The following is a 27531-nucleotide window of genomic DNA, read 5'->3' as shown; positions in this document are numbered from 1 at the left end:
CTAGAAAAGCAGAGGTTTGGCCTCTTTGCTAGTCTGGGGCTTTCAGTTTGAAGTCCATCATTCATACTGTGAGAGATTTTATGCATCAGGGGAAACATTTAACCTTTGTCATCACAGACTGTTTCTGTTACCATCTCTTATATTAACGGGCTGGTTTTGACCCATGTCTTAAATCAACTGTAAATACAATTATCTATTATCCAGTTTGTTTCTCATCTCTTGGTTACCTTGTTAGGCTTCCTTATCCACGAAAATATTGGTTTTAATATTTTTGGTGTGAGCCTCTGGGCCTTTGTTTTGTCAGTATACCCCTGGATGTGCACTCTGCAGTCACCCACTATACTGAACTGACCTCACATGTCTGGACATGCCTGTCTTTGCTTGTTTTGTTTTTGTGCAGGTAAACTGGATAACAAGGCAAAATGAGAATCCCCAAAAGCTCAAATGACTGGGAGAGGAGCTGGTTGTCAGTATGTTGGCAGACAGTGCACTTATGATTTCAGTTTTGGCTCAAACTATTGCTTTATAATCTTATTTTTATAACTGGGTCAAAACCACACCTAACAACACAAAGATCATAATTTCAACCAGAGCATTTTATAATTTAGTGAAGAAATTTTTGTATTATTTTGTTGAAATAGTGGTTCCTGACAAAATCAAAAGCCTTGATGCAATACACACGTTTTCTGTGGTTCATTTAAGCATTTAAAACCTAAAATGGGTCGGTGCTGACCCAAACACAAGAGGAATGTTAAGACAGTTTCCAGTCTTCAGAGCAGTGGATGTCCCAGCAAATTCCATCTAAGGTCAGACCCAACACCTGGATCCCAGACTCTACAGGCCTCAGTTAGCATGTTAAATGTTAATTTCATCATGACATTAGACTTGTTTGAACCACTGGCCAATACAAAGCCTTATCTCTCTATAACACAGGTGTCAAATATGCGGCCTGGGGGCCAAATTCGGCCCACCAAAGGGTTCAATCCGGCCCCTGGGATGAATTTGTAAAATGCAAAAATTACACTGAAGATATTAACAATCAAGGATGTTAAAATCATTTTAGGTCATTTCACTCTAAAGTGGATCAGACCAGTAAAATACTATCATAATAACCTATAAATAATGAGAACTGTAAATTTGTCTCTTTGTTTTAGTGTAAAAAAAAATTAAATTACACAAAAATGTTAACATTTACAGCTTAGCCTTTAACAAAAAATGTGAGTATCTGAAATGTCTTAAGAGAAGTATGTGGAATTTTAATATTTGTCTTGTTATTTAATGCTTTTTATATTTGTAGATCCACTGTGATCTCTAAGTTGTGATTCACATGTATAAATGATAAACTAAGGCGTAATATTGTTAACATTGCACTTATTTTACTTAAGAATTTTCAGGTTGTTCATGTTATGTTCAAGTTCAATTCATAGATGTGATGGAATTTACTTTTTTCACTCAACAGTTCTGATCCTATTATTTCTATTATTTTACTGGTCCGGCCCACTTTATATCATATTAGGCTGAATGTGGCCCATGAACTAAAATGAGTTTGACACCCCTGCTCTATAAAGAACATGACTTATAAAAACTATAGTATTAAAGATCATGACTTCGGTTTGCAGACAGATGGAGACAAAGTGGAGATGTTGCATCATAATACACAGCACCACATCTTGACGAAAAAAAAAAAAAAAAAAAAGCATATCTGCAGAGACACCTCATACCATGTGTTGAATTCAAAGGTGGAGGGTTGTTGATGACAGGTAAAACTTATCTGAAACTGAGTCATGCAATAAGACAATGATCTGAAACACACCAGCAAACACACAACAGAACAGCTGAAAAAGAAAAGTGTGAAAATGTTTCAGTTCAAGTGCGGTCAAAGTCCAGATCTCAACCCGACTGAAATACTGTGGTTGGACCTTCAGAGGGCAGTGCACACACGAATGATGACAAACCTCATAGAACTGAGGCAATGTTTAAAGACAAGTGGACCAAAACTCCTCCATAATACTGTAAAAGACTGATAAAATCACAGAAGGATCCTTACTGCAGGTTAGTGGCGCTGAAGGTGGTTCTACAAGTTACTGGACTGGATTACTTCTCCATTTTGGCCTCATTTGTATTAATAACAAAATGGAATGTGTTGTGCATCAGATTTAAACCTTTTTAGAACCTGGTGAGGGCCTTTGCCCTGATATGTGAAACCATAGAATTCCACTTCTTGTGACCGTAAGAAGGACAGTACTTCCCTTTTACTTCGAAGAAAAACCAATGCTCCAAACTGATCAGAAAAAATACCCCCCCCCCCCCCCCCCCCCATTCATTTTGTTTTATTTTCTCTTGCAAATTAACTTTCCAAAATATTAAAGACAATAGGCTACCATATAGTATTTCATGTTTTTGATCTGTTCACCTTTTATTTAATGCTGTGAAACCTGCATGTGCACACAGTGAAAGACGATACCATAGTATTCAGATGATGGGTGCAAAAGTGCAAAAAAGTACAGTCAATTATACGTGAAATATATGGTATATATTAGATACAATGTGTCATATTTACTTGGTGGTTAAGCTAGTATACATAGAACTGAACAGACTTTGTGTTTGCAATTAAAACAGTTAATGTATTATTTTAATTTTTCTATATATGTTTCTGTGGATGTCATTAAATCCATCAATATGGATGGAAAAATGATCAGAGGTACTTTCAGGCCTCTTGATTCTTCAGTGTGTGTTCACAGCTGATATGTCCACATCATCCAAGGACAAGGATAGTAGACCGGCTTCCTGGTCTTAATCTGATACAGAAAAAAAAGGAAAAAAAAAAATTATCAGTCTTAAGTTGATTTCATTTGTATAGCGTCAAACATTTATTAGTGTGTCTAGTCTACATTGTGATAAATGTAAATAACAGATAAACTTTACCTGGGTTTCGGCCTTTGTGGCTTTGTCTTCAAATTCTGTGGCTTTGTCTTCAAATTCTGTGGCTTTGTCTTTAAATTCTGAGGTGGCGTCTGTGATACACAATAAGACAAAGAGTGACAGTGAGACTGAGTTGTTTAAATAATTGATTTAAATATATGAAGAAAAAACAACACTGTGTTAAAACCTCCAACATTTAACCCTCCGGTATCCAGGTGTGCTTTTTAGGCACACTTTGCACTTCGTATTTAAAAACTTCGTATTATTTTTCACAATTTAAATAAGGTTAGAATTCAAAAGTTGTTCATTTTGCATGATCTTTAAAATTCTGGCCAACAACTAAAATTTGCACATTGTAAACAAAAGAAAATTACAAGACTAGCATCTGTCTGCCAAGTGTGCCTAAAACGCACTATTTCTAACATTATAACCACTGTTTTTGATCCGAAAGCCATTAAGGCATAAATCCTGCTTTTACTGATATCTGGGCTACATTTGAGAGGTGAGGGTCTAAATGAATTTATTAACGTTGTTAATGTTGGAGTTAATCATTGACATATGCCAGGCTGCATAAATCAGATGATATATAATTTAATTTTTATGTAGTATTCTGAAAAAAAAACAAACAAACATATTTTGTGTTTTTTTGCATCAAAAATGTAGTGACATCATGATAAAAAGAGATCATTTAAAGGGTTAAAAAAAAATCTAAAATGAATGATTATTTGATATGTATGATTAGGGCTGACCTTGATTTACAAAAATAAAATCAAATTAGGGCAGAAAAATAAATCAATATATAATATTTGATAGTTTGATCTATAGGTGTGCATTTTACGCACACTTGGTGACAGATGCTAGTATTTTTGAACATTTGACCTAGTGCCAAAAACAATAATGCAAATTAATCAATGTTGGAGTTAATCACTGAGATGCCAGGCTGCAAAAATCAAATAATATGTGATCCACTTTTTATGTAGTATATTGAAAAAAAAACATTTTTGTGTGTTTTTTGCATTAAAAAATGGTTTGTTTACATTACAAACACAGCATTTAAAGGGTTAACAAATATGACAATTATTGAGTATTTGGTATTTTTATTTATGGCTCAAGTTGATGAAATAGAAAAAAAGTGTAAAAGAATTAAAAACAAACTGTATGATTTTTTTTTTTTTTTTACATTATTCCACAAGTGTGCGAAAAACGCACACTTGGTGCTCAGTAAGGGCCTTGGTGGATGGGAAACCAGAGGGTTAATGATGGTCCTGTTTAGTTCTGTGAGACCTCTGGTAGTGGGCTCTGTTTTATTTTTCACAAAGGCTACAGTCACAAAAATATGGAAAGTGAAGAGGAATCAAAAAACTGATAGAAAGTAGAATGGATGTAAACCACACTGGATTTGAAATACATAGAAAATTGACTTTATATGGACGAAAATAATGTTATGCTCATTAAAGGATATATTCACAGAATCTAAAAGAAAGGAATCTTCACAGGACATCTTAAGTTAATATGAAACTTATTTGTCAGTTGTAGATTTTGTGGGAATTGACAGAAATGAAGTGAGGAATTTCCTACTTGGTGGACATCTCCACATTGCGCTGTTCTCCGGATACAATCAAATCCCTTTCGTGTCTCTACCGGTTTATTACTGGGGTCCTCACCTTCTTCTTCTGCCTACAAGAAATGCAGATAAATCATTAATATTTTCTTTTCACATTGTTTTACCCAGTGACACGCATTAGTAAAACAAGCATGCCTGCTAGTAAACTTGTTCAGAATTAAGACATCTTGACTGAAAGACCTTCAAAATAGACAGCATTAACATCTGGAAGCATCTGGATGTTCTTACCGGGACATTGAATTGGTGATCTGTTGGTAAAGTGGAGGCTGTGATGAGCAGAACGACCTGCAGACACATGAGGACCAGCAGCACGCATCTGTCCATGGCTGATGATGAGCCCGAGAGTCTGACACCACTGTGAAACATAGATTATATACCCAGGACTGTGTGATGGAAGGACTTAGACACAAACAAACACCAGTTTAAGCAGTTCAACTTTGTTTACAGATGACAGATAAACCCCCCCCACACACACACACACACACACACACACACACACACACACGCACACACACACACACACGCACACACACACACACACACACACACACACATACAGATGACCTCAATAAACAAGTGCAATTTGGCATCGACTGCCTCTCTAATTTTCTGATATGTTTCCTTCCTGTGTGGTTTTTCCCATTTACCCAGAATGACTTAGTTTTGTTTTTGCATTTAACAGCAAGAACAGTGTAAGAAATAACAGCTGACTGACTCCATCTTGTGGTCATGTATGTGTGTTATCTATCTATCTATCTATCTATCTATCTATCTATCTATCTATCTATCTATCTATCTATCTATCTATCTATCTATCTATCTATCTATCTATCTATCTATCTATCTATCTATCTGTCTGTCTGTCTGTCTGTCTACACAGTATATGACTGTAAAGTTTAAAAGAATTAAATAAAACAGACTGAACATAATTATTAACTCCAATATTAATTCAGCACATTCATAGACAGACTCTGGATAGCTGTACCTGAATGCATCATAAATAATGTGTGTCAGTCATTTACACTATATAATGAACAAATATAACACATTTTGTCTAATTCTTGATCAGGAAGGGAATGAATGTATTTTATGTGGTACTGTTCCTTTAATACTTAGATATAGACCCACATAACCAGTGTGTACTTTCTCAACCTGTCATTCACTCCGCTGTGCTTGAAAAATCTAAATCTAAATCTATCTATCTATCTATCTATCTATCTATCTATCTATCTATCTATCTATCTATCTATCTATCTATCTATCTATCTATCTATCTATCAATCTATCTATCTATCTATCTATCTATCTATCTATCTATCTATCTATCTATCTATCTATCTATCTATCTATCTATCTATCTATCTATCTGTCCATCCATCCGTCAATAAAATCACTCAAAGCCAGATGAAATTTACTTCAACATTTATTTATTCAATCATATGTAGTTGTGTCTCTGTGTGTGTGTGTGTGTGTGTGTGTGTGTGTGTGTGCGCATTGGTATTTGTGGTTTAGAGGGACATTTCACCTGACTACGCACCTGGGCTCCGAGGACCTGTGTGGTTTAGCCGGACCATGCCAGAGTCCTCATAAAACGAAGAGTGTTACTGTGTTATTCAGTGTCTAAATAACACTTTTTCGCTTTTCTTTGAAAGTCCTTATGTACCACTTGACCTGACTTTGAGTGTATCCCAGTGTATAGGATAGCGTCGCCATTGGCCAGTGGTGGAACTGCACTTCCTTACACATTTTCGATACACACGTCAAATTTGGCGGGCGATTTGGCGGGCTTTCTTCTGATTGGCTGGTTTTTGTCAGTGGGCGCTACCTACAATACGTCGACTCCAAGGTCCGCCCACACCGTCTCCAGACCCGCAGGACTTTTAAAAATGAAATACTGGAGGAGGAAGTCGCTGCTTGGTGGACTAACTAACGGAGTAAACACATACAGGTAAGGGTTTTTAATCTAATTCAGCCTCTTTTTGCTGATTGTGTGTCAAGCCATCGATGTGTGTGTTCTTTGCACATGGTAAAGTTAGATGAGAGAGCTAACGCTCATTAGCTAACGCTGCTATGGCTAAAAGCTTTGCTAATAAGAGGTCAAGGACAGCCGACAGCTCAGGTTTGGTTTTTGGATTCAGTAGTTATAAACCAGTATATGTTATGGCACCATTGTTGGTTTTGTGTCCTGCAGCAAGCTATAGCTTGCTCATTAATTAAGCCTAATTAACATTAAGTTGTGCAGTCTTTAACTGTAAGTGTACACGGAGAGTAGACAGCAGTCTGACAGCTCAGGTTTGGCCTTATGATTGAAAAGTAACAGCACTGTATATAATATGACACCGTTGTTAGTTTTCTGTATGTGCAGCAAGCTACGGTGGTTGTTAATTAAGCCTCGTTAACGTTCCGGTGTGCATGCGGGGCAGGGGGAGAGGAGGACAGACCGCAGCAGGACAGCTCAGGTTTGGCTTTTGGGGGAAAATATGAACCACAGCAGGATATTTTATACTGTAACGATTATGTGATGATAGGATACCACTTTAAAATGTTCATGGCCTGCTTTGTGTAACACATGAGGGGGAAACAAACCTGACCTGTACCTGGTGCATGTAGTTAACTGAGGAGGCCAGGGGCAGGTGTTCTGAGCAGTCAGCACACAGCTGAGCCTGCTTTAAATGTTGGCCTTTACACTAGTTCTGATTACTCATCAGTTTGGGACTGACAGATTGAACAGGAGGATCTGAATGTCTTTCTCCTGTTGTTGGTTCACAGTTTTTTGAAGCATGCGTCTAGCTGAACTCTCTCAGTAATTAGTCTCTTGTAGTTATGTTTTTAAATAAGAATCAAACAATCAGAAATGAATCTGATGTCAAAATCACTATAGTGATAACCCCGGTTTGTGTTAATCTCACAAGGTTCTTGGACCCAAAATCATAATGTGGCTCCTATCACTGTCATATCACAAAATCAAAATGCTGCTGACCTGCTTTTATTTTTTTTAGTGTAATATTATTGCAGTAATAATCTATAATGAATGAAGTAGAGTGAAAGAAGGAAGATGTGATTTACAGACTGAGGATGGTGATGCAGAGAATCAGTCAGATTGAACACCATTTAAATTTTTTTACATGAAAACCATGGCTGCTAGTGGACTCCAGTTAAAATATTTCCCTTGCCATAGCCTTGTCAGTGTGGTTCTTTTGGAAGTTCACTGGAATTGGTTCTATAAGTGAAACTGTTTCATGTTGTGGGGGACATTGTGCACTATCAAAACATGTAACAACTAAAGCATTAGGGTGGCAGAATGCAGTTCAGCCTTATGTAGTCAAGAACAGCTGCGCATACAGCAACAGTCATCCTTCTCCTGTTAATGTCATGCAGACTCCAAACAGTGCATTTCTATAGTGGAAAGGTGTTTCTCCACTTAGGGAGAGACACATGCACTATACAGCCAGGAAACTTAATGGGTTCTTCAAATGTGAACCGGTTTACCTACTGTTGAACAACATTTTATCTGAAGAGTAGCAAGAGCCATATTCCTCCTGTTGCATATGACAGCAGCCAGAGCCAGTCAGCTGTCAGCAACCAGAATCAGACAAGTCCAGTGGTCAGTCTGCCCAACACAGTCAGAAAGGTAAAATAAATCCAATTTATGGCTTAACTTTGGGCAAAATATCACAACTGCAAATGTGGTGCTATGTGTGTGTGTGTACTGACATGAGTATGACATGGTTTGTATGGACAGTAGTCTGGTTTATATGGACATGGTTTGTGTGGACGATGGTATATAAGGTAGGAGGTAGAAAGTGGCCTAAAGCCTAAATAGGTTGGGAACTGCTGACTTAGAAGATAGTAGTTTTTGGAATCTATAGACTGTAGTCATGTGATCGGATAAGTAACTTAAGAACTGTTTCAGAGTGGATTTGTGTCTGACAAAAGACTTTCAGTAGCACAGCCATAATACCTTTCTTGTAATGTTACATAAGCAACATCCTATCTTCACATATTTAAGATATCCCTCTTTTTTTCTTCTTTTTGCAGGGTCTTGATGAGGAAATGCATTCAACAGTTTGTGGAGCTTCAAATTCCCCATCCACAGTCAAAAATATTAATGAGGTATAACTTCATAAGTGATAGATTTTAATCAGTATCTTACATTTATTGTATCTTGTAAAGCTATCTAGAGATTCAAAACAAAGTTTTCCTCTGTGTCCTTGTCAACAAGAGGATGGTATCTTTTATTAAAGCCTCAAATGTCCTTTCTGGTGGTACATTTCCAGTACCTGTCTCTTTATTGTCCCTCTCCTATTTGTTTTATCCATTACAGGTGCTGACCGACAGCAACCAGAGCCAGTCAGCTGTGAGCGACCAGAATCAGACAAGTCCAGTGGTCAGTCCACCTAACATGGTCAGAAAGGTAAATTAAATCCCATTTATGGCTTAACTGGGGCAAAATTTCACGACTCCAAACATGTTTCATTGATGCTGTGTGTGAATAGAATAGGCTTTATTATGATTACACCAGTTGTGCAATGAAATTGCAGATGGTGTCTGCCAGGGACAGTGCACATACATCTGATAACAAAACAATAAGATACAGACATATCTTTTTAAAAAAAACAACAACTTTAAATTATAAGTGTGCATTGAAAAATATATGCAAATTAGAGATATACAGTATGAAAGGCTAAGATTTTAAAAAACACAGTAGTAGTGGTGTAAGCAATGTAAACACATGTGTTACAGTGACATGTCAGTACACAGTGTGTGTACTGACATGAGTATGGTATGGTTTGTGTGGACAGTGTTATGGTTTATGTGGACATGGTTTGTGTGGACGATGGTATAGAGGGATTCTCTAATAACATTCTTTTCAAAGCTTCAGTCAGTATATCTGAGTGTATATGTGTGTCGAACTGTGGCCTAACCAAATGTGACTTACAAAGTCCTTATGGTTTATATGGTCCTGCCACCATATGGAGTTGAAAGAAGCATCATATTGGTTTTTAAGAAATACTTGAATTACTATACTTGATTTTTTTTATGTTGGTTAAGTGTGTACGGTGGGTTGTTGACTTACATGTCTGCGGTAGATAAACAATGAAGTAATCCAGTGCTGATTTCATGAGTCAGTGTTCCCTTAGAAGATAGTAGTTTTTGGAATCTACAGACTGTAGTCATGTGGTCAGCTAAGTGACTTAAGAACTGTTTCAGAGTGGATTTGTGTCTTACAAAAGACTTTCAGAGGCACAGCCATAATACCTTTCTTGTAATGTTACATAAGCAACATCCTATCTTCACATATTTAAGATATCCCTCTTTTTTTTCTTCTTTTTGCAGGGTCTTGATGAGGAAATGCATTCAACAGTTTGTGGAGCTTCAAATTCCCCATCCACAGTCAAAAATATTAATGAGGTATAGCTTCATAAGTGATAGATTTTAATCAGTATCTTGCATTGATTGCATCTTGTAAAGTTATCTAGAGATACCAGAGATATCCTTTCTGGTGGAACATTCCCAGTACCTGTCTCTTTATTGTCCCTCTCCTATTTGTTTTATCCGTTATAGGTGCCAACTGACAGCAATCAGAACCAGTCAGCTGTGAGCGACCAGAATCAGACAAGTCCAGTGGTCAGTCCACCCAACACAGTCAGAAAGGTAAATTAAATCCAATTTCCTGCTTAGTAATGTTTGATGAAATATTGCATGAGTGTGACATGGTTTATATCAGATATTAAAGTTCTCCGTCACCACGACGGATTTCCGTCAAATGGAAAAACTAAGTGGGGGAAAAAGTCATATTGAAGTAACTTCCCCACGTGTTTCGTGGAGTCCAGTCGGCACCGCGATCCTGTCCTGGGTCTGCTGTCCTGAATCTGCAGGTGTTTAACACAGGCACGCCACGCACAGGAGGCTGATAGGTTTAACAGTGATGATAAGAAGATGACTTCTTTATTTTTATGTCGGGAGGAGAGATTGATGACTATTTATCTTTGGAAGGAAACGCTGCCCATTCTGTGCCTCAGAAACACATGGACAAGTTCAGCTTTACTGAAGTTCAGCCTCCAGACGCTAACTTTAGTTTAGTGCTAACAAGTAGCTTTCATTATGAAAGAACCACAGCGAAAAGGGAAGAAGACAGAACTGATCTACATGGACCTTCATGTTTGGGTTCATAGCTTATCTCCTCTTGCCGGTATATGACTAGTGTTTGTGTTTGTGTGTATGTGCCCTTCCTGTGCGTGCGGCTGTGCACACCGCGGCCTTACACGATTACGCGCCCGACTGCATAAGTGCTTTATTTTGACCCGTTTAGCATCTTATTTCTATCTGTGTGGTACAGTACGAAGATAAAATTGAATGAATGAGTAACACCCTTGGTATTTGCAAAGCCACTGTATTTTAAATACCCTCAGAGAGTATCTGGAACGGAATATAATTTGTTTCAGTTGACGTAATTTCTTCCAATCAAAAGAGAACATGATATTGGCAGGAGGGGGTTGTGGACGCAGGTTTGATGACGTACAGATTATTTTGGCCAGCATATACGACATCATGGACATGTTTGTAGAGGAAGGTGCTGAAGTGGTAACTATTGAGAGATGCGTGAAAAATAGATGGAGGTGGGTGTGGCTTGATGAGAAGGGACACATGGTCACATGGCGGATCTTCAGCTATCCCACTTCTGACACCAACTGTTATGGAAAAATAATCCTCTTCTAATTCGTCTTCAAAAAAGAAGGGTCAGTTCAAGCGTTCAGTGTCAAAGAAATCACTTTACTTGGAGGTCCATAGAAAGAGATATCATTCAGACAAAAGACTGAGAGGGTCTGAACCCAAAAATACAAATCACAATGTAGTCTTCTGTCTCCCATGAGAAAATTATGATATGTCGAAAGTGTTTTGGTTAGTGTCAGGAACTTAGAGATAAGACCCCTGTGAGAAATGTTGGTTTGGCCTTCTACTGTGGACACAACACAAAAGAGGTCAAAACTGCTCTAGAATACACAGTGACATGAATATATCTGAAACAGAGTTAGAAGCCGATATGATATATGAAATATATGAAAATATATATGAATGTATATGGATATAAGTAATTTTGCCATTACAGTAGGAGGAGATTTTAATTGTCTCATGAATCCATTGATGCCTGTTGGCTCTCTCTCTACTCCCAAAAAATAGCTAATCAGGTGTTTGACCTCATTGAGGAAGTAGGTTTTGTGGATGTGTGGAGAAAACTCCACCCTGCAGGAAAAGAGTACACTTTTTACTGTAACCCACCTAAATGTCATAAACATGTTGATTATGGGTTTCTTCCTAAAGTCATTCTGAAACAAGTGGTCTGATGTAGAATAGGACATATTGTCATATCTGATCATGCAGCAGTCTATTTAAACTTTATCCCTAAACATGCAGGAGCTCAGCCAAAACACTGGAGACTTAATTCTCTAATTCTGAAGGACACTAATTTTGTAGAATATTTCAGAAAAGAATTCAAACATTTTCTTACGGTCAACTCGCCCACAGCTGGTAGCCCATCTCCTCTTTGGGACACTGCTAAAGCGTTTAGTAGGGGTTTGATAATATCTTACACATCCAGCAAAAAGCGTAGAATTGCAGAACAACAGAACATATTAGAAAGAAGGCTCTTTTTCGTAGAAAAAGAATATTTCAAAAAACCTTCACAATCCAGATTAAGGGAGCTTAATGCCATGCGCTGCTCACTTAATACTTTACTGACACAGAATGCTACAGACAAAATTAAATTTGCCAAACAAAAATTGATCGAACATGGGGATAAACCAGGCAAATGTCTTTCATATTTTAGAAAAACTTGAATAGCTATCCAAACAATTGCTTCAATTTCCACTGGGAGTGGCTCCTGCTCTACAGATCCTGAGGTAATTAATGCAGCTTTTCGAGAATTTTACAGGAATCTATATCAGTCTGAACAATGTGACACCTCTCAGTCCTCAATGGAACCTTTTTTTCTCACAAATTAATCTACCCAATTTACCAGACGATAAAAAGAGGTTTAAATGCAGAAATACCCGAGCTGGAAGTGGAGACAGCTTTCAGATCCCTTCAGAATGGGAAGGCACCAGGATTCGCATCTGAATTCTATAAGGAATTTAGGGGTGTATTGTCAAAGCCCTACTTAGACATGCTCAATGACTCGTTGGGCACTGGTGTCCTCCCCCCTTCTCGTAGGGAAGCCAATATATCCTTGATTCTCAAAAAAACAAAACCTCCAGAAGATTGTGGCTCTTACAGACCCATCTCATTGCTTAATGTTGATTAAAAAATTCTGTCTAAAATTCTTGCAACATGTTTGGAAAGTATCTTGCCCTGTGTAATAAATACTGATCAAACAGGCTGTATTAAGGGTCACAATTCGTGTAATAACCTCAGATGTCTTCTAAACCTAATTCACTTCTGTCAGCAGCACGCTGTGAATGGTCTGGTGGTTTCCCTCGATGCAGAAAAAGCGTTTGACCGTGTTGAGTGGTCCTACTGGATTTACACTGTACAACAATTTGGGTTGGGTTCTAATTTTATCAACTGGATTAAAATCCTTTATAATGGTCCTCTGGCTGCAGTTATTCCAAATGGGCTTAGGTCTAAAAAACTTTGAGGTTGGGAGAGGAAACAGACAGGGCTATCCTCTCTCCCCTCTTCTGTTCACTCTTGTAATTGAACCGCTAGCTGAGCTAATTTGAGGTGATTCTAATGTATTTGGAGTCAACACTGAGCAAGGGGTCCATAAAATTTCTCTTTATGCCAATGTTGTTTTGTTGTTTCTTTCCAAGCCTGCTGTGTCAGTTCATAGGGTCATTACAATTATCAGTGAGTTTAGTTTGTTTTCTGGCGATAAAATCAACCTCTCAAAATCTGAGGCTATGCCTTTGGGGAAACACCACCTTCCCAGTTCTCCCTTTAAGTGGTCACCTGCAGGATTTGTATACCTGGGTATTTTTGTCACTCCCTGTTTTGATCAGATGTTTAAGGCTAACTTTGTCCCATTACTTGACAAAATCAAACAAGACCTTGAACGTTGGACCAGCCTTCCCATAGGCAGGATCTCACTCCTTAAAATGAACATTCTTCCTCGCCTGCTTTACCCAATGAGAATGATTCCTATTCTGTTTCCACACAAGCTGATCCAAAAAATAAAAGGCTGGTTCAGTTCCTTTATTTGGAGCAAAAAAAGGGTTCTTATAAAAATGTCAACATTACAACTTCCAAATCATATGGGAGGCCTGGATCTGCCAGATCTGAAAAAATATCAGGTGAGTTCACTTTTATTATATACCTGAGTAGATCTGTGAACACTCATCTGCAGTGTGGCTGGACATAGAAGCCTCAGTATGTGAACGCCCTCTTAAAAGCTTGCTTTTTTTGAAAAACATGAAAATGGTAAATAAATTTAGTAATAACCCAATAATCGCTAATACAGTCGGGGCTTGGCGAATGGCTCGTCACATTGAAGGGAGAAGTGGGAAAACCTCCCCCTTCACCCCTATTGTCAATAATCCGGACTTTCTTCCAGGTGTGCTAGATTCAGGTTTTGAGGACTGGGTAACTAAAGGCATTTCCACTTTCGGTTGTCTTTTTAAGGAAGGAATTTTCATGTCATTTGACCAAGTTGTTGAAGTCTTTGGAATAGGGAAAAACAATCTTTTTCGCTTTTTTCAGATAAGAGACTTTGTTAAAAAAGAAACATCGTTAATGAAAGACAATGAGGTTTCGGACATTGAAAAGTTGTTCTTTGGAACTAGGAAGGTGTCACTTAGTCTGTGCTATAAAACTCTGAAAGGTCATTGTAAGCTTGATTCTCCTAGTTTGACTCAGTCCTGGGGAAGACAACTGGATATTGATATCACAGAAGACGTGTGGAGGGAAATTTGGAATGCGGCCAAAAAAATTACTATCTGCAATCATTCTTGGGCTTTACAGCTTAAACTGCTACATAGAGCTCACTTGGCGCCAAACCGTATCTAAATGTAAACCGGGCTCTTCTCCAGTGTTTCAGATGTAGAATATATGAAGGTAGCCTCACACACTGTCTGTGGTCCTGCCCTAACATTCAAGGAGACTGGGAGTCTGTCCTACTGGAAATTAGAAAAATTCTCAAAACTCACATTGATTTTGATCCTCTATCTCTTCTCCTTGGCTTACCAAATAGGTGGATCAGTAACAAACATAACAGGAAACTATATAATATTTTAACTTTTTGTGCCCAAAAGAACATTATACTACACTGGACTTCTGATAAACCCTTTCTGTTTCTGGAAGGAGGAAGCTGATACTGAAGCACATTCCACTTAACTTTTTGACATGCCTGACACACTCTAGGATCGACATATTCAATCACATTTGGAAACCCTTCCTGGACTATACTGAGGGAAATGTGTCCTCAATTCTATCTCGAGTTTTCATCTGCTCTTGAATGAACTTTTTGTTGTATTGTATAGATATGAATGTGAGGAGTATCTGTCTCCATGCTGACTATGAATCCCTGTTTCAGTTTTGACTGTGGTGCTGAGCTGTTTGGGTTTGTTTTGTGTTGTTTTGAAAAAATGAAAATTGAATAAATATATTCTTAAAAAAAAAAACTCTATCCTAGCTTTAACAGGAGCCAGTGCAGAGAAGCCAACACAGCACAAATATGGTCTGTGATACTGGTTCTAGTGAGTACACGGGCAGCAGCATTTTGGATTAGCTGAAGGGTCTTTAAGGACTTTTTGGGACAACCTGAGAGAAGTGAGTTACAATAATTTAGTCTGGATGGAATAAAAGCATGGACTAATTTTTCTACATCGTTCTGTGTTCAAATCTGTCTAATTTTAGTAATATTACGCAGATGAAAGAAAGCAGTTCTAGAAATCTGTTTTATGTGAGAGTTAAACGATAGATCCTGACAGAAAATAAGGCCTAGATTCCTCACAGTGGTTTTGGTCTCCATGGTAACACCATCCACAGTGACTACTTGGCTGGACACCACATCCCTAACAGTTTTTGGTCCAAACACAATGACTTCAGTTTAGTTTGAGTTTAACAGCAGAAAGTTGTTGTTCATCCAATCTTTAATCTCTTTAATGCACTCCTGTAGTTTGGCTAGCTGATTGGCTTCATCAGGTTTAATGGATAAATGTAATTGGGTATCATCAGCATAGCAATGAAAGTTGATGGAATGTTTTCTTATTAAGTTACCTAAAGGAAGCATGTATATGATAAACAGTATTGGTCCAAGAACCGAGCCTTGAGGTACTCCATAACTAACTATAGCGCACTGAGAGGATTCATTATTAATGCTAACAAAGTGAGAACCATCTGTTAGATGGGATTTGTTAAAAGATAAAACAGATGATAAATGGAGCAGGAGAACCAACGCTGACCTGGACCATGTAGAAAACTGTCTGCTAGAGATAAGAATACGCTCACTAAAGTTAAAAGGTTTATATTTATTGTCATTAAAAGTCACTGGCACGTCACTGGCCAACAGACGCTGTTAGTCTATACATTCATATTTCACAAAATATTACAGTATGAACATGGATGTGTCACAGAAGGAACTGAAGGAACAGATGATTTTTCTGCCTTTCCGCAGGTTTTCTATTTGAACACACTGGAGCCCTGAGTCAGCACGCTGCATTCACTGCGCCTGGGGAAAAAAATCCCTGACTGGCGAAACCTCATCTGGTATGTATTTGTGTAGTAAAACTGTATGTTTGTACTTTTTTTATGCAGGAATCAGTTTACTGTTAATACACAAAAATAAGATTCAACAGACGCAGAACATATGGTTTTACGTGTTAAAGTCTGATCAAACTGTCGTGACGGTGGTTTTCAGAAGGATTTGATGATGATGATCCAAAGCTTCAGTTGTAATCTGTAACTTTACGATCAGTTTCTGTATAAAACTAGGATTTTAGCAGATGTGTTTTTATGCAGCATCCTCTCCAGATGTTACCTGTGGAGCTGAACTGGAACCTGCAGCTTTAGGCCTAAGGTCAGAGCGCTGCTTCAATCCTGTCTCTTTTCATGCTTTTACAATCTGATTTAATGTTACTTTTGTTTATTATACTTATTTTAATCTTTTTTGCTGACTTTTTCTTCTTTAAGTGCTTGGCTGTTAGGTTAAAGAAAATGAGAAATTAGAGAAGATTTTTTTTTTTCTCTTTTTTTGTAAATACGACTGTAAATGCGCAAGTATTTTGTTAAAGGGGCAGAAAACCGAATCGAATCCTCATCTTCATGTCTTTTCCAGTTTTTTCCCGCAGGTTGTGAACGCAGCATCACAAAAAACCCCAAAACAAAACATTGCCTCTTCTCTGATCACACAGTGTGGATGTTGTTGCCAGCGGTCGCCGCAGTTACAGCATCATCCCAGACGGAGGCGGGGCTCCGCTGACGCCGACCTAGTGCAGGATCTTGTGGTAGGGGTGGAGCGGCAGCGATGCTGTGAAGGCTCTGATGTTGGTGATGAGCGCGGCGTCCTGCAGCTGCGGCGTCCAGGCCGGCAGGAAGCTCAGCTCGCTGACTTTGCCATACGCGGACGACGGGGGGTTGTCTGCGCCGTCTGTGGGGCAGAGGACGCTCTGGTCTGAAGGGTCGTTCTCCTCCACGCCGAAACCAACCACCTGACGAGGGCCAGAAAACCAGCGCGTTGAAACGTGGGTGAAACAAAGACTAACGTTAAATCTAATGACACCGGTGAATATTACAGCAGAACATGGAAGTGTTGTAGTATAGATCATATTTTATATAAACTAATAGAGTTATGGGATATATAAAAAGATCATTGAAATAGTCATATATAGTGTAAATTAGAAGGAACAATGCATATAATTATGGATTATAGCCAACTGTATTTATATGGGTTTCTATGTAGTGCACTGCAAAAATCTACATCTGTCCACATGTATTTGTCTCATTTCTAGTTCAAATATCTGATCCCACTGAAAATCAGACAGAATCGCCTGAAGAGGAACTTTTCAGTCAGATAGAAGAACTGATTATAGACAATAGATCTGGAAAATCTGACTTCAAGAAATCTGAACAAGATCATTTTCACTTGGTCATTGGCAGATTTTTTTTTGCTTGTATTAAGCAAAAAAAAATTATGTGTGTGTAAGTGTGTGTGTGTGTGTGTGTGTGTGTGTGTGTATATATATATATATATATATATATATATATATATATATATATATATATATATATATATATATATATATATATATATACACACACACACACATACATACATACATACATACATACATACATACATATATATATATATATATTTGTGTGTAGACTTCTTGTATTGATCTAATTAGTGTTGTATTAAAGGGGGTGGGATAAACAGTTTGTTCCTGTGAGCTACCACTAACCCTGCAGTCAGTCATCTTTTGTGTAACTGTATGAATGTGTCTTTGGTTTTGGCCGGCTTAGTTTCTTTTACTTATGTGGACGCTGAGTTTTCTGCTGCTGTTTCTGTGTTCCAGGAACCAGGAAACCAGTTCAGCCTGAGAAGAGTTTCAGAGCCTCGATCTGGAGGAGAAACCGCAGAGGATCAGGACCAGGTCACAGAGCACAGACTGGAACCCCACAACAGGACTACAGATCAGAACCAAAGGCCAGAACCACATACCAGAACCAGGTCCACAGACCAGGACCCACAATCACTTCAAAACAATCACTTTCCCACTAGGGAATATTAATTATATATTAATTATCTCAGCCTTAAATTTAAAAGGAACACAAAGAAAGTAATTCTGTCATCAATTTCATTTATATTTAACCTTTCCTCAGTGATTCATCACCATTTATTAAAACATTATCCTCTGCATTTTTCAGTGTAAAGCAAGTATTTTCCTACATTTAATTCATGTAGATGTTCATAAAAGCTCAGAGTAAATTCAAACCTTATTAGATGAAATCAGGAAAAAAAATAAGGAAAAAGTGACTTTTCCAGCAAAATATATCATGAACTGAACATAAACCAAATGTCTCCATCCACTGTCATTGATCCAACTACTTCAGTTCCTCTACATGTATTGATAGATTAGTGCACAGGTGTCAAACATGCGGCCCGGGGGCCAAACCTGGCCCGCTGAAGGGTCCAGTCCGGCCTCTGGGATCAATGTGTGAAATGCAAAAATTATTCTGAAGATATGAACAATCAATGATGTTAAAGTCATTTTAAGTCAGTTCAATCTAAAGTGGGTCAGACCAGTAAAATACTATTATAAGAACCTATAAATAATGAAAAACACTCATTTTCCTCTTTTGATTTAGTGTAAAAAAAAAAAAAGCCAAATTACACAAAATGTTTACATTTAGACTAACCCTTTTACAAAAACTGTGAACCAGAGCAAATATGAACAAACTGAAATGTCTTTAGAGAAGGATGTGGAATCTGAATAATATTCTGTCTGTTATTACATGTTTTGTGTGTTTGTGGATCCACTGTGATCTGTGAGTTAGAACATACATGTGTAAATGATAAACTGGCAGGATATTGGTAACATTGCACTGACCGTTCTGTAGAATGTTGAGGTCGTTCATATTTGTTCATGTTCTGTTCAAGTACAGCTTGTACATGTAAACATTTTCATTTTTACAGAATTGGACTGTTTTTTTTTGTTGTTTTTTTTTTACTCAAAGCTTTGGGAAATGTATCCAGATCCATTTATTCTCATCCAGTTCTGTGTGTTTATTCTATTGCAGAAATAGCCCATGTTTTGGTCATATTCCAATCAGATCTGTAAAAAAAATTCAAATTCCAACTTGATATCATTGATACTGATTTATTGGATCAATCCACTTCCTATCTGTTATAATGGGAAAACTTTTCAAAGTGGCACCAAATCCAGAATCAGATCCAGATCGAAATAATTTCAATCCCTTGTGTTGACACCATCATACAGAAGCTGTATACCAAGTTTGAAGTCAACCAGAACTGGAGTTTCAGAGAAAAAGATGATTGAAATGTTTTCCCCATAAGAGCCCATGTTAAATTTTGTGTCAGTTCCAGATCCAGAAGAAGATCCTGATCAGCATGGGGACATAATGTTTGGGTCATCTCCCCATCAGGGCTGGACTGGAGAAATTTACACTGGATATCATTTAGATTTACTGAGTTACTGCATCCATCCACTTCCTATCTCTGATAATGGGGACATTTTTCAAAGTGGCACCAAATCCAGAATCAGATCCAGGTCCAAATAATTTCACTAACTTTTGTTGACATCATCATAAAGAAGCTGTATACCAAGTTTGAAGTCAATTGGAATTGTAGTGTAGCCCGATGGAAATAAGGGGATGGGTGTGTGTTAAAAAGTTAAAAAAAATAAATAGCATAAATACCTAAGTTCATAAGTGGAATACAAAGGGTTAAAAATTAAAACCATTTCAGTGTGGGAGTATTAAAAAGATCATGTATTTGTGAAAAGGTATGTAACTTTGTTGAGTTCACGCATTGTATTGTTTACAGGATGTTAAATGCAAAGTGTTTGTTAAAATACTTAAAAATAATATTAATAATATGGGAAAGTTGCGCAAATATTTTGTGTTTTATTAAAAAGTAATGAAAATCTATATTTTATATGTGTATTATGAGCTTGGAGAATAGTTCGGGGTCAAGGGGAACAGGAAACAGGAAACAGGAAGTAGAAGAGAGAAAACCTGGTGAAGACGACGGCCGTGTGCGTGTATGAGAATATGGAATAACAGACAGTGTATTCAGGAAGAAAAGAACACCAGTTTAGTTCAGGAAAGTGGTCGGACAGATCACAAACGTGACTTTAATGGTGAGAGACTCTGTGTTGTAACAGCACTTCGACTAGAAGTCCAACGTTAAAAAAAAAACAGACTGCGACCTCAGTAATTTAGCTGCATGTGGCTAGCTATGGACGGACTAAGCTAGCAGGTTAGCTAACCGCTAACTGCAGAATGTACGGAGGACCCAGACTGAGCCCACAGCAACACTTGAGCTGACGGACAGGAGGACTGCCGATTACCGGAGTCTGGATTTCCTTTTCCCTGGACGTATGGATTAACATTTCTCGGGAGCTGGTGATACAGGTACCTTTTTGTTTTTTGTTATTGCCCGATGAGGTGAAGAGGCCATTTGGTTTAGGCTGCAGCGCACAGGCCTGCACAGCCCTTATAAACTGTGTGTGTGTTTTTGCATTGTAGATGGAAGATTTCAAGTGCTCACAGTGTTTAGAAAAGGGTTCATTTCAAGGGTAAATGTTTTTAAAAAGTATATTAAGTTACATTGCGCTAAAAATAGTATAAAAAAGAAAATAGAACCATAGCTTAAATAATCGTTAATATTGTAAGAGATTACATACTTAACAAGAACCCAGGTTAGCTACCCCTGTCAAAGCAATGAAGAGCAAAGGGGCACTACAGTAGTTCCGGAGAAGAAGACGATTGAAATGTTTGTAACAGATGACAGACGCCACATGACAATAGCTTACGGCCTGTCGGTCGGTAAGCTAAAAATCAGTCTGCAGTTTACACAGAAGGATGTGGATGATACAAAGACACAGTTGGGCAATCCAAAACAACAGAGTAACACCACCCAGACAGACTGGTTCAAGGTATGTGACAGTATGCTGGTCGTGTCTGATAAAATAGAGTATCTGGAGTCTCAGTCCAGGAGAAACAACCTGATGATAGATGGCGTTACAGAGTCACCTGGAGAAAGCTGGACGGACACAGAGCTAAATGTGAAAAAGCTTTGAAGTGAGAAGTTCCAGTTCCAGAAGGATGTTGAGATGGAGAGAGCTCACCGTGCTGGAAAACTTAAAGGAGACAGACCAAGGCCCATTGTAGTCCGACTTCAGAGGTTCAAGGATAAATCCGAGATACTACAGACAGCCAAATGCCTCTGAGGTACGAAAATCTATATCAACGAGGACCTGTTTAGATAAAAAGAAGAGAACTAATGCCAAAGCCAAAAAAACACTGGACTACATTGAAACTACAATGGATCCACATCCAGAGATAGATCCTGATAATAACTTTCTTTCTACCATAGCAACGGATTGCAATTATTTCACCCAAGAGCAGTATGAAAATGATATTAAATCAGTAGGTAAGTTGTCAATCATATATTTTAACAGCAGAAGTATGTATTAAAATTTTAATTCCATCAAAGAATATTTCAACAACATTCATCCATTCAGTTTCATTGTCATTTCAGAAACCTGGTTTAACATTAATAAAGGTATTGACTTTTGTCTAGATGATTATGAATCAAGATATATGAACAGAAAAAAGAGAATGGGGGGTGGGGTTGCACTGTATATTCATAAATCAGTAAAATGTATGGTCTTAGCAGAGATGACATTAGAAATAGATGAAACAATGGAATGTGTGACTGTAGAGATCCACAATGAAAAGAAGAAAAATGTAATTCTAAGCTGTGTATATTGATCACCTGGTTCAAGTATTGAACTTTTCAGTGAATGGATGGAGAAACAATTTTCTCCTGTAAAAGAAACTAAACTAAAAACTACAGATGACTTCTTGGACATAATGTACAGTATGTCCCTTTATCCATCAATAACTAAACCAAACAGAATAACATCACACAGTGCCGCAATTCTAGACAATATCTACACTCACCATCACTCTGTTTGACTGTGACATAAAGAAAAGTAAAGAAGACATGAAAATTATCTGTAAACCAATAAGAACTGAAGAAACGATCAATGCCTTTAACAACAGTCTAATGCTCCAGGATTGGAGTACAGTCTACTGTACAGGGAATCAGATGTGGAGAGTGCATATGGTAATTTCTTCGATGTATTTATTTCTCTGTACAACACACACTGCCCTGCCAAAGAACTCTGCATGAAGAAAAAGAAAATAAAAACACCCATGGCTTACTAAAGAAATAATGAATGCTTGTAAAAAGAAAAATAATCTCTATAAATCGTTCATTAAGTTAAAAACTAAAGAAGCAGAACAAAGATATAAGACTTACTGAAATAAATTAACAAACATAATCAGAACTACCAAAAAGCAATATTATAATAAATTATTATATGTAAGTAAGAATAATATAAAAGGAGCTTGGGATATATTGAAAACTTAATTAAACAAGGACCTACTAAAGCAGCATATTCTGACTACTTTATTGATAAAAATAGTGTAAATCACAACATGAATAACATAGTCAACCGTTTTAGTAGTTTTTTTGTAAATGTGTGCCTGGAGTTGGCTGCAGATATTCCCAACCAAGGTGATGACCAATGTAATGAAAGCATTAAAAGGAATCCATATTCAATTTTTCTGTGTGCAACAAATGAGCAGGAGGTGATAAACACTGTTCTAAAGTGCAAAAGTAAGCTATCCACTGACTGTCATGATATTGACATGATTGTTAAAAGAGTCATAAATAACTTTGCAAAACCTCTAACCCATATCTGTAACTTATCATTCCATTCAGGTCGTTTCCCAAATAAAATGAAAATAGCAAAAGTCATTCCACTGTACAAAAATGAGAGTAAACACAGCTACACAATGTACAAATTTTCCAGGTCATATGAAATCTGGAGTTTGTAGACATTCGTGGAGGGGGCATGTCTACGATGTCCAGATTTTGTACAAACCCATCGTTTTGAAGAATCTTTGTGACCTAGGTATTAGCGTTCTTTCCTTGAAAATGACAACATCCAGTCTCAGAAAATGAAAAAGACAGGCATTTTTGGTCCATTTTTCCATTTCTGTCAGGTAATAACTTTCTTTTTTGTTACTAGAAAGAGAAAACGAACATCAAAGAAGTAACAATACATGAACAGCATTATGGTTCTTTGTAGCAACAACACCAGCGCCACCACCTGGAGCTCCTACAGTATAGAGGGGATGCACATACATCACTTCTCCCCCGGGCCACACCCCTCTAAGTCAAACTGAGTGTCTTAAACCAACCTGCTCAACATGACGGAGTATAGCAGTAAACACAGCCAGAGAAAAGGGAAAATGTGAAATCTGAAATTAAATGAAGGACAGTTGGACTGGACATGGATCTGTATGAGCTACCAAAGAACAAGTGGTCCATGGGCACTGACATGTGGACAGAAATGGAGGATCCGGACATCCAGGGTGGAGGGGATCAGCGCTATTTTTACATGAAGCAAATATGCATGGTTTCATCATGACTGACAACCAGGGTCCAAAACTAGGGCCCAGAACCAGCTGATCCAAAGTGCATTTCCAGTCGAGCATGGACTGACCGCAGTGAATATATATGCATGATCTACTGGGACTGAGCAGATTTACTGAGTCTAGTTCAGATCCAGTCCTTTATCCAACACAGATACTACTGCTGTGGACCAGCAGGGGACCACTGGATTCTGGGAAATTAGCAGATTTAAACCACCTGTTTTTAAATTGCGACATTATTCTTGTAATATTATAGTTTTATTGTTGGAATATGACGACTTTAATCTCATAAACGAATGACATTTTTATGAGTTCTTTTTGTAACTACAACTTTATTGTCATAATATTGTGATTCTTTTTGTATTCGACTTTATTATCATTAAATTACGGGTTTTATATCGATGTTTTATGACTTTATACTCGTAGTCACAAAGTGTTTTTCTTTTCTTCTGTGGTCCTAATACTCTGTCGTAGCTTTATTCTCCAGTTCCCCCGTATTTGAAAAACTGGGTTAGCCTCAGTTTCAGTTAGTTTACTAATCATGTAGGAGCACAAGGTTCAGAATCACAAAATGAAGACAAAAACCATGAAAGATCTGATCATGAAACCAAGAGCTGCACTAAGAAGGAACATTAGCCAAAACAATAGGTCATTTAAGGTATAATTTTACCCAAAAATACAGCATAAATTAATGTTAGCTGACACCAAACAGGATCCACAGATCTGGGTTTGGTTTCCTGGATTTGTGGATCCATCTACTTCTCTTTTCTTTGTCTTTCGGTGTCTGTAAAACGATAGCTCCGACTGCTTTTCAAACCTGTTCATACAATCAATCACACAACAGCTTTTTCCCCATTTTTTATTAAATATTGTTCTTCAGTTTAGACAGTATTGAAGCCAACACTGTCACTCATCTCCCTCTTTCTGCCACTCAGTGGGCAGAACCGCGGTGACGTCACATGCAGACCCTCTATTGTTTGCCACAGAAGTTCAAGCCTTCAGGTAGTGAGTACCCCACTTTGCATTTCAGTCAGGAGCTTTGATGTCACTTTTTTCTAACTTCAATCAAGTCACAATCCACCAAACCATCTCATAATGAAGTCCAGTTAAAAGATTGTTGTGTCTGGTGCAGCATTAACCAACAGTATGTGAACCAAGGGAAGCTGGGAGCAGCTGGACTGGGAAGCCACACAACAAAAGAGGTGAGGTGGGAGCTTTGCTACATCGTCACTTGTTTGACATTAACTTTTGATTTATATGAATAATGCATCTCTTCTTTTCTTCAGCACAAACTGCTTCTGTATCTGAGCCATCAGAAACAAGTGACCACTGCCAAGATCCATCCAGGCTTTATGTTAACGGTGAGCACAAACCCAAAAATGTTTTTTTGTTTGTTTGTTTTTTGACACTTTATTTATAAACATTTTAGTTTTACAAAACAAGAACATGGGCGACACGGTGGTGCAGCGGTTAGCGCTCGTGCCTCACAGCAAGAAGGTCCTGGGTTCGATTCCAAAACCAGTCGACGGGGGGTGGGACCTTTCTGTGTGGAGTTTGCATGTTCTCCCCGTGTCTGTGTGGGTTCTCTCCGGGTACTCCGGCTTCCTCCCACCATCCAAAGACATGCACTAATAGGTTAATTGGTTCATCTAAATTACCCATAGGTGTGAATGTGAGAGTGATTGTTTGTCTCTATATGTTCAGCCCTGCGATGAACTGGAGACTTGTCCAGGGTGTACCCTGCCTTCGCCCCTATGTAGCTGGGATAGGCTCCAGTGACCCTAGTGAGGATAAAGCGGGTTCAGAAAATGAATGAATGAAAACAAGAACATGAAATTGAGGTCTAGGTATGGCGATTATAACATCAAACATGCATACAACATCAAATGCTTTTATTAACTAGAAGCACTCGGAGAGCGCAGACCTCCGCCAAGGCTGATTAGTGGGCCCCCCCACCCCCAATCACCACCAAAATTTAATCATTTCTTCCTTATCCCATTTCCAACAAACCCTGAAAATTTCATCCAAATCTGTCCATAACTTTTTGAGTTATGTTGCACACTAACGGACAGACAAACAAACAAACAGGCAAACAAACCCTGGCAAAAACATAACCTCCTTGGCTGAGGTAACTAGTACTGTCACTGTTTGTAAAGTCTGTCCATTTTCTCCAGCGCCTTTTTCAGGGCTCCTCCTGGAGCCGCAGGGTAAAAGTCAGCTGTTCCATCAGTCAAATGTTTTCTGCGATAGAAATAAAAAAGCCTGTTGCGGGTGGCTCTTTCTGTAGCCAACATTTTGTTGTGACTCTTAGCTGATGTCAACAGAATCTTTAGGAGATAAACATTGTCTGAATCCAGTTTGTCTGGGAAGCAACCAAGATACAGTACAGTAGAGCAACTGATGTGAAACTGATGTTTTGCTGGTTTTGAAATGGACAGACAGATTAGAAACAGCCAGATGAACAAATAGAATAGAATAGAACTGAGTATAATAGAGTAGCCTTTATTGTCGTTGTGTGTACAATGAAATTTGGAAAATTAATATCGTTAGACACTTATGGACTTTCTTTTTTGTTATTAGAAAGAAAATGAAAATCAATCCGTTTTTTTAAAATTTGGTTTATCTGTTTTGACACTGAAAAAGAAAAACACTTTGAAATTCAATTTTAATTTGTCTATTTTAAAATGAAAATCAATTACCCACTAGTTTTCCTTTTGTTTCTGAAAAGAAAATCCAATTACCAAAAGATACACTGACTGGTTTTTCTTTCCTCATACATCACTCATATTTGATTTCTTTTTTCTCTCTTGTTTGTGTTCAAAGCTTGAAGGGTCATTCTCCACCTGCCCCATTCAGTGACGACGACGAAGACGATGATCTGGACTGGCTAAACTAACATGACATGCAACCACAATAGTGTCTGGGTTTTTTTTTTTTTGAATGGTCAACACTGTAGTAAGTAAGTAAGTAAAGCTTTACTTATATAGCACTTTTTAAAACAACATGTTACAAAGTGCTTCACATAAAGGAGACATAGATAAGAACAAATAGGAAAGACAAGAATAAGAAAACGGTTTCAACATGCAGATACAAACTTTCTGGCACAAGCAACACGCACTGAATGAACACCATGGTCACATATGTCACAAACAACCCCTAAGACAGACCCACAACCAACACTGAATACAGCAACACACAGACACAATATAGATGGAAACAAACCTCCATACACAAATATATGCACACACACACTGCACTGTCCTGATTTAATGAAATACTTGTTTATAAAAGTGACTTTTTAGGAGTCCCTCGAAGGTGTATGAAGAGGAATGTAATGCTTTCCCATCTGTCTGTGAGGAGAAGCTCATGCTGATGAACTGAAGGAAAAGTCAAACAGATGAACAACTTCTCTGCGGTTTCACATTGACTGAGCTGCTGCCACAGCTTCATGGAGGACAAAACTACAATCCCTGGCTTTTATTCTGGTCAAAATAACAGGCCTGTAATTCACAGAAACTGCTTTTCTTTAATTGTGTCATATCTGCTGGTAATACGATTAAATGCCCAACTTTTTACACAGCACTGTAGCAGATTATTTAGTTGGATCAGCAGTTACCCTGTTGATGTCTGTGGTTTCAGACTGTATCGTGAAATGGTTTTTAATTATTAGCTCGCTGCTTTAAGAATAACTTTTACACAATTTTGCTAAAATGACATTGATTCCTGAATATAAATGAGATGAAATTGTGGCCTTCGTTGCCCATCATAATGTTTTCATTCATTCATTTTCTGAACCT

The 27531-nt window shown here is 37.9% G+C and overlaps 1 protein-coding gene across 1 annotated transcript in view; it reads left to right on the top strand.

Annotated features, from left to right (window-relative positions):
* Positions 1–6432: 6432 nt before the first annotated feature.
* Positions 6433–27531, top strand: part of LOC115437381 (uncharacterized) — a 45411-nt gene continuing 24312 nt past the window's right edge. Inside the window, exons 1-5 of the mRNA XM_030160609.1 lie at positions 6433–6494; positions 8102–8177; positions 8871–8960; positions 9884–9958; positions 10112–10201. Of these exons, the coding sequence (XP_030016469.1) occupies positions 6433–6494; positions 8102–8177; positions 8871–8960; positions 9884–9958; positions 10112–10201 (393 nt within the window). The remainder of the gene's footprint in view (positions 6495–8101; positions 8178–8870; positions 8961–9883; positions 9959–10111; positions 10202–27531) is intronic.

This window comes from Sphaeramia orbicularis, chromosome 17, assembly GCF_902148855.1.
Source record: "Sphaeramia orbicularis chromosome 17, fSphaOr1.1, whole genome shotgun sequence".
Taxonomy (NCBI): Eukaryota; Metazoa; Chordata; class Actinopteri; order Kurtiformes; family Apogonidae; genus Sphaeramia; species Sphaeramia orbicularis.
The sequence above is the reverse complement of the archived record's forward strand: the minus strand, read 5'-3'. Positions and strand labels throughout refer to the sequence as shown.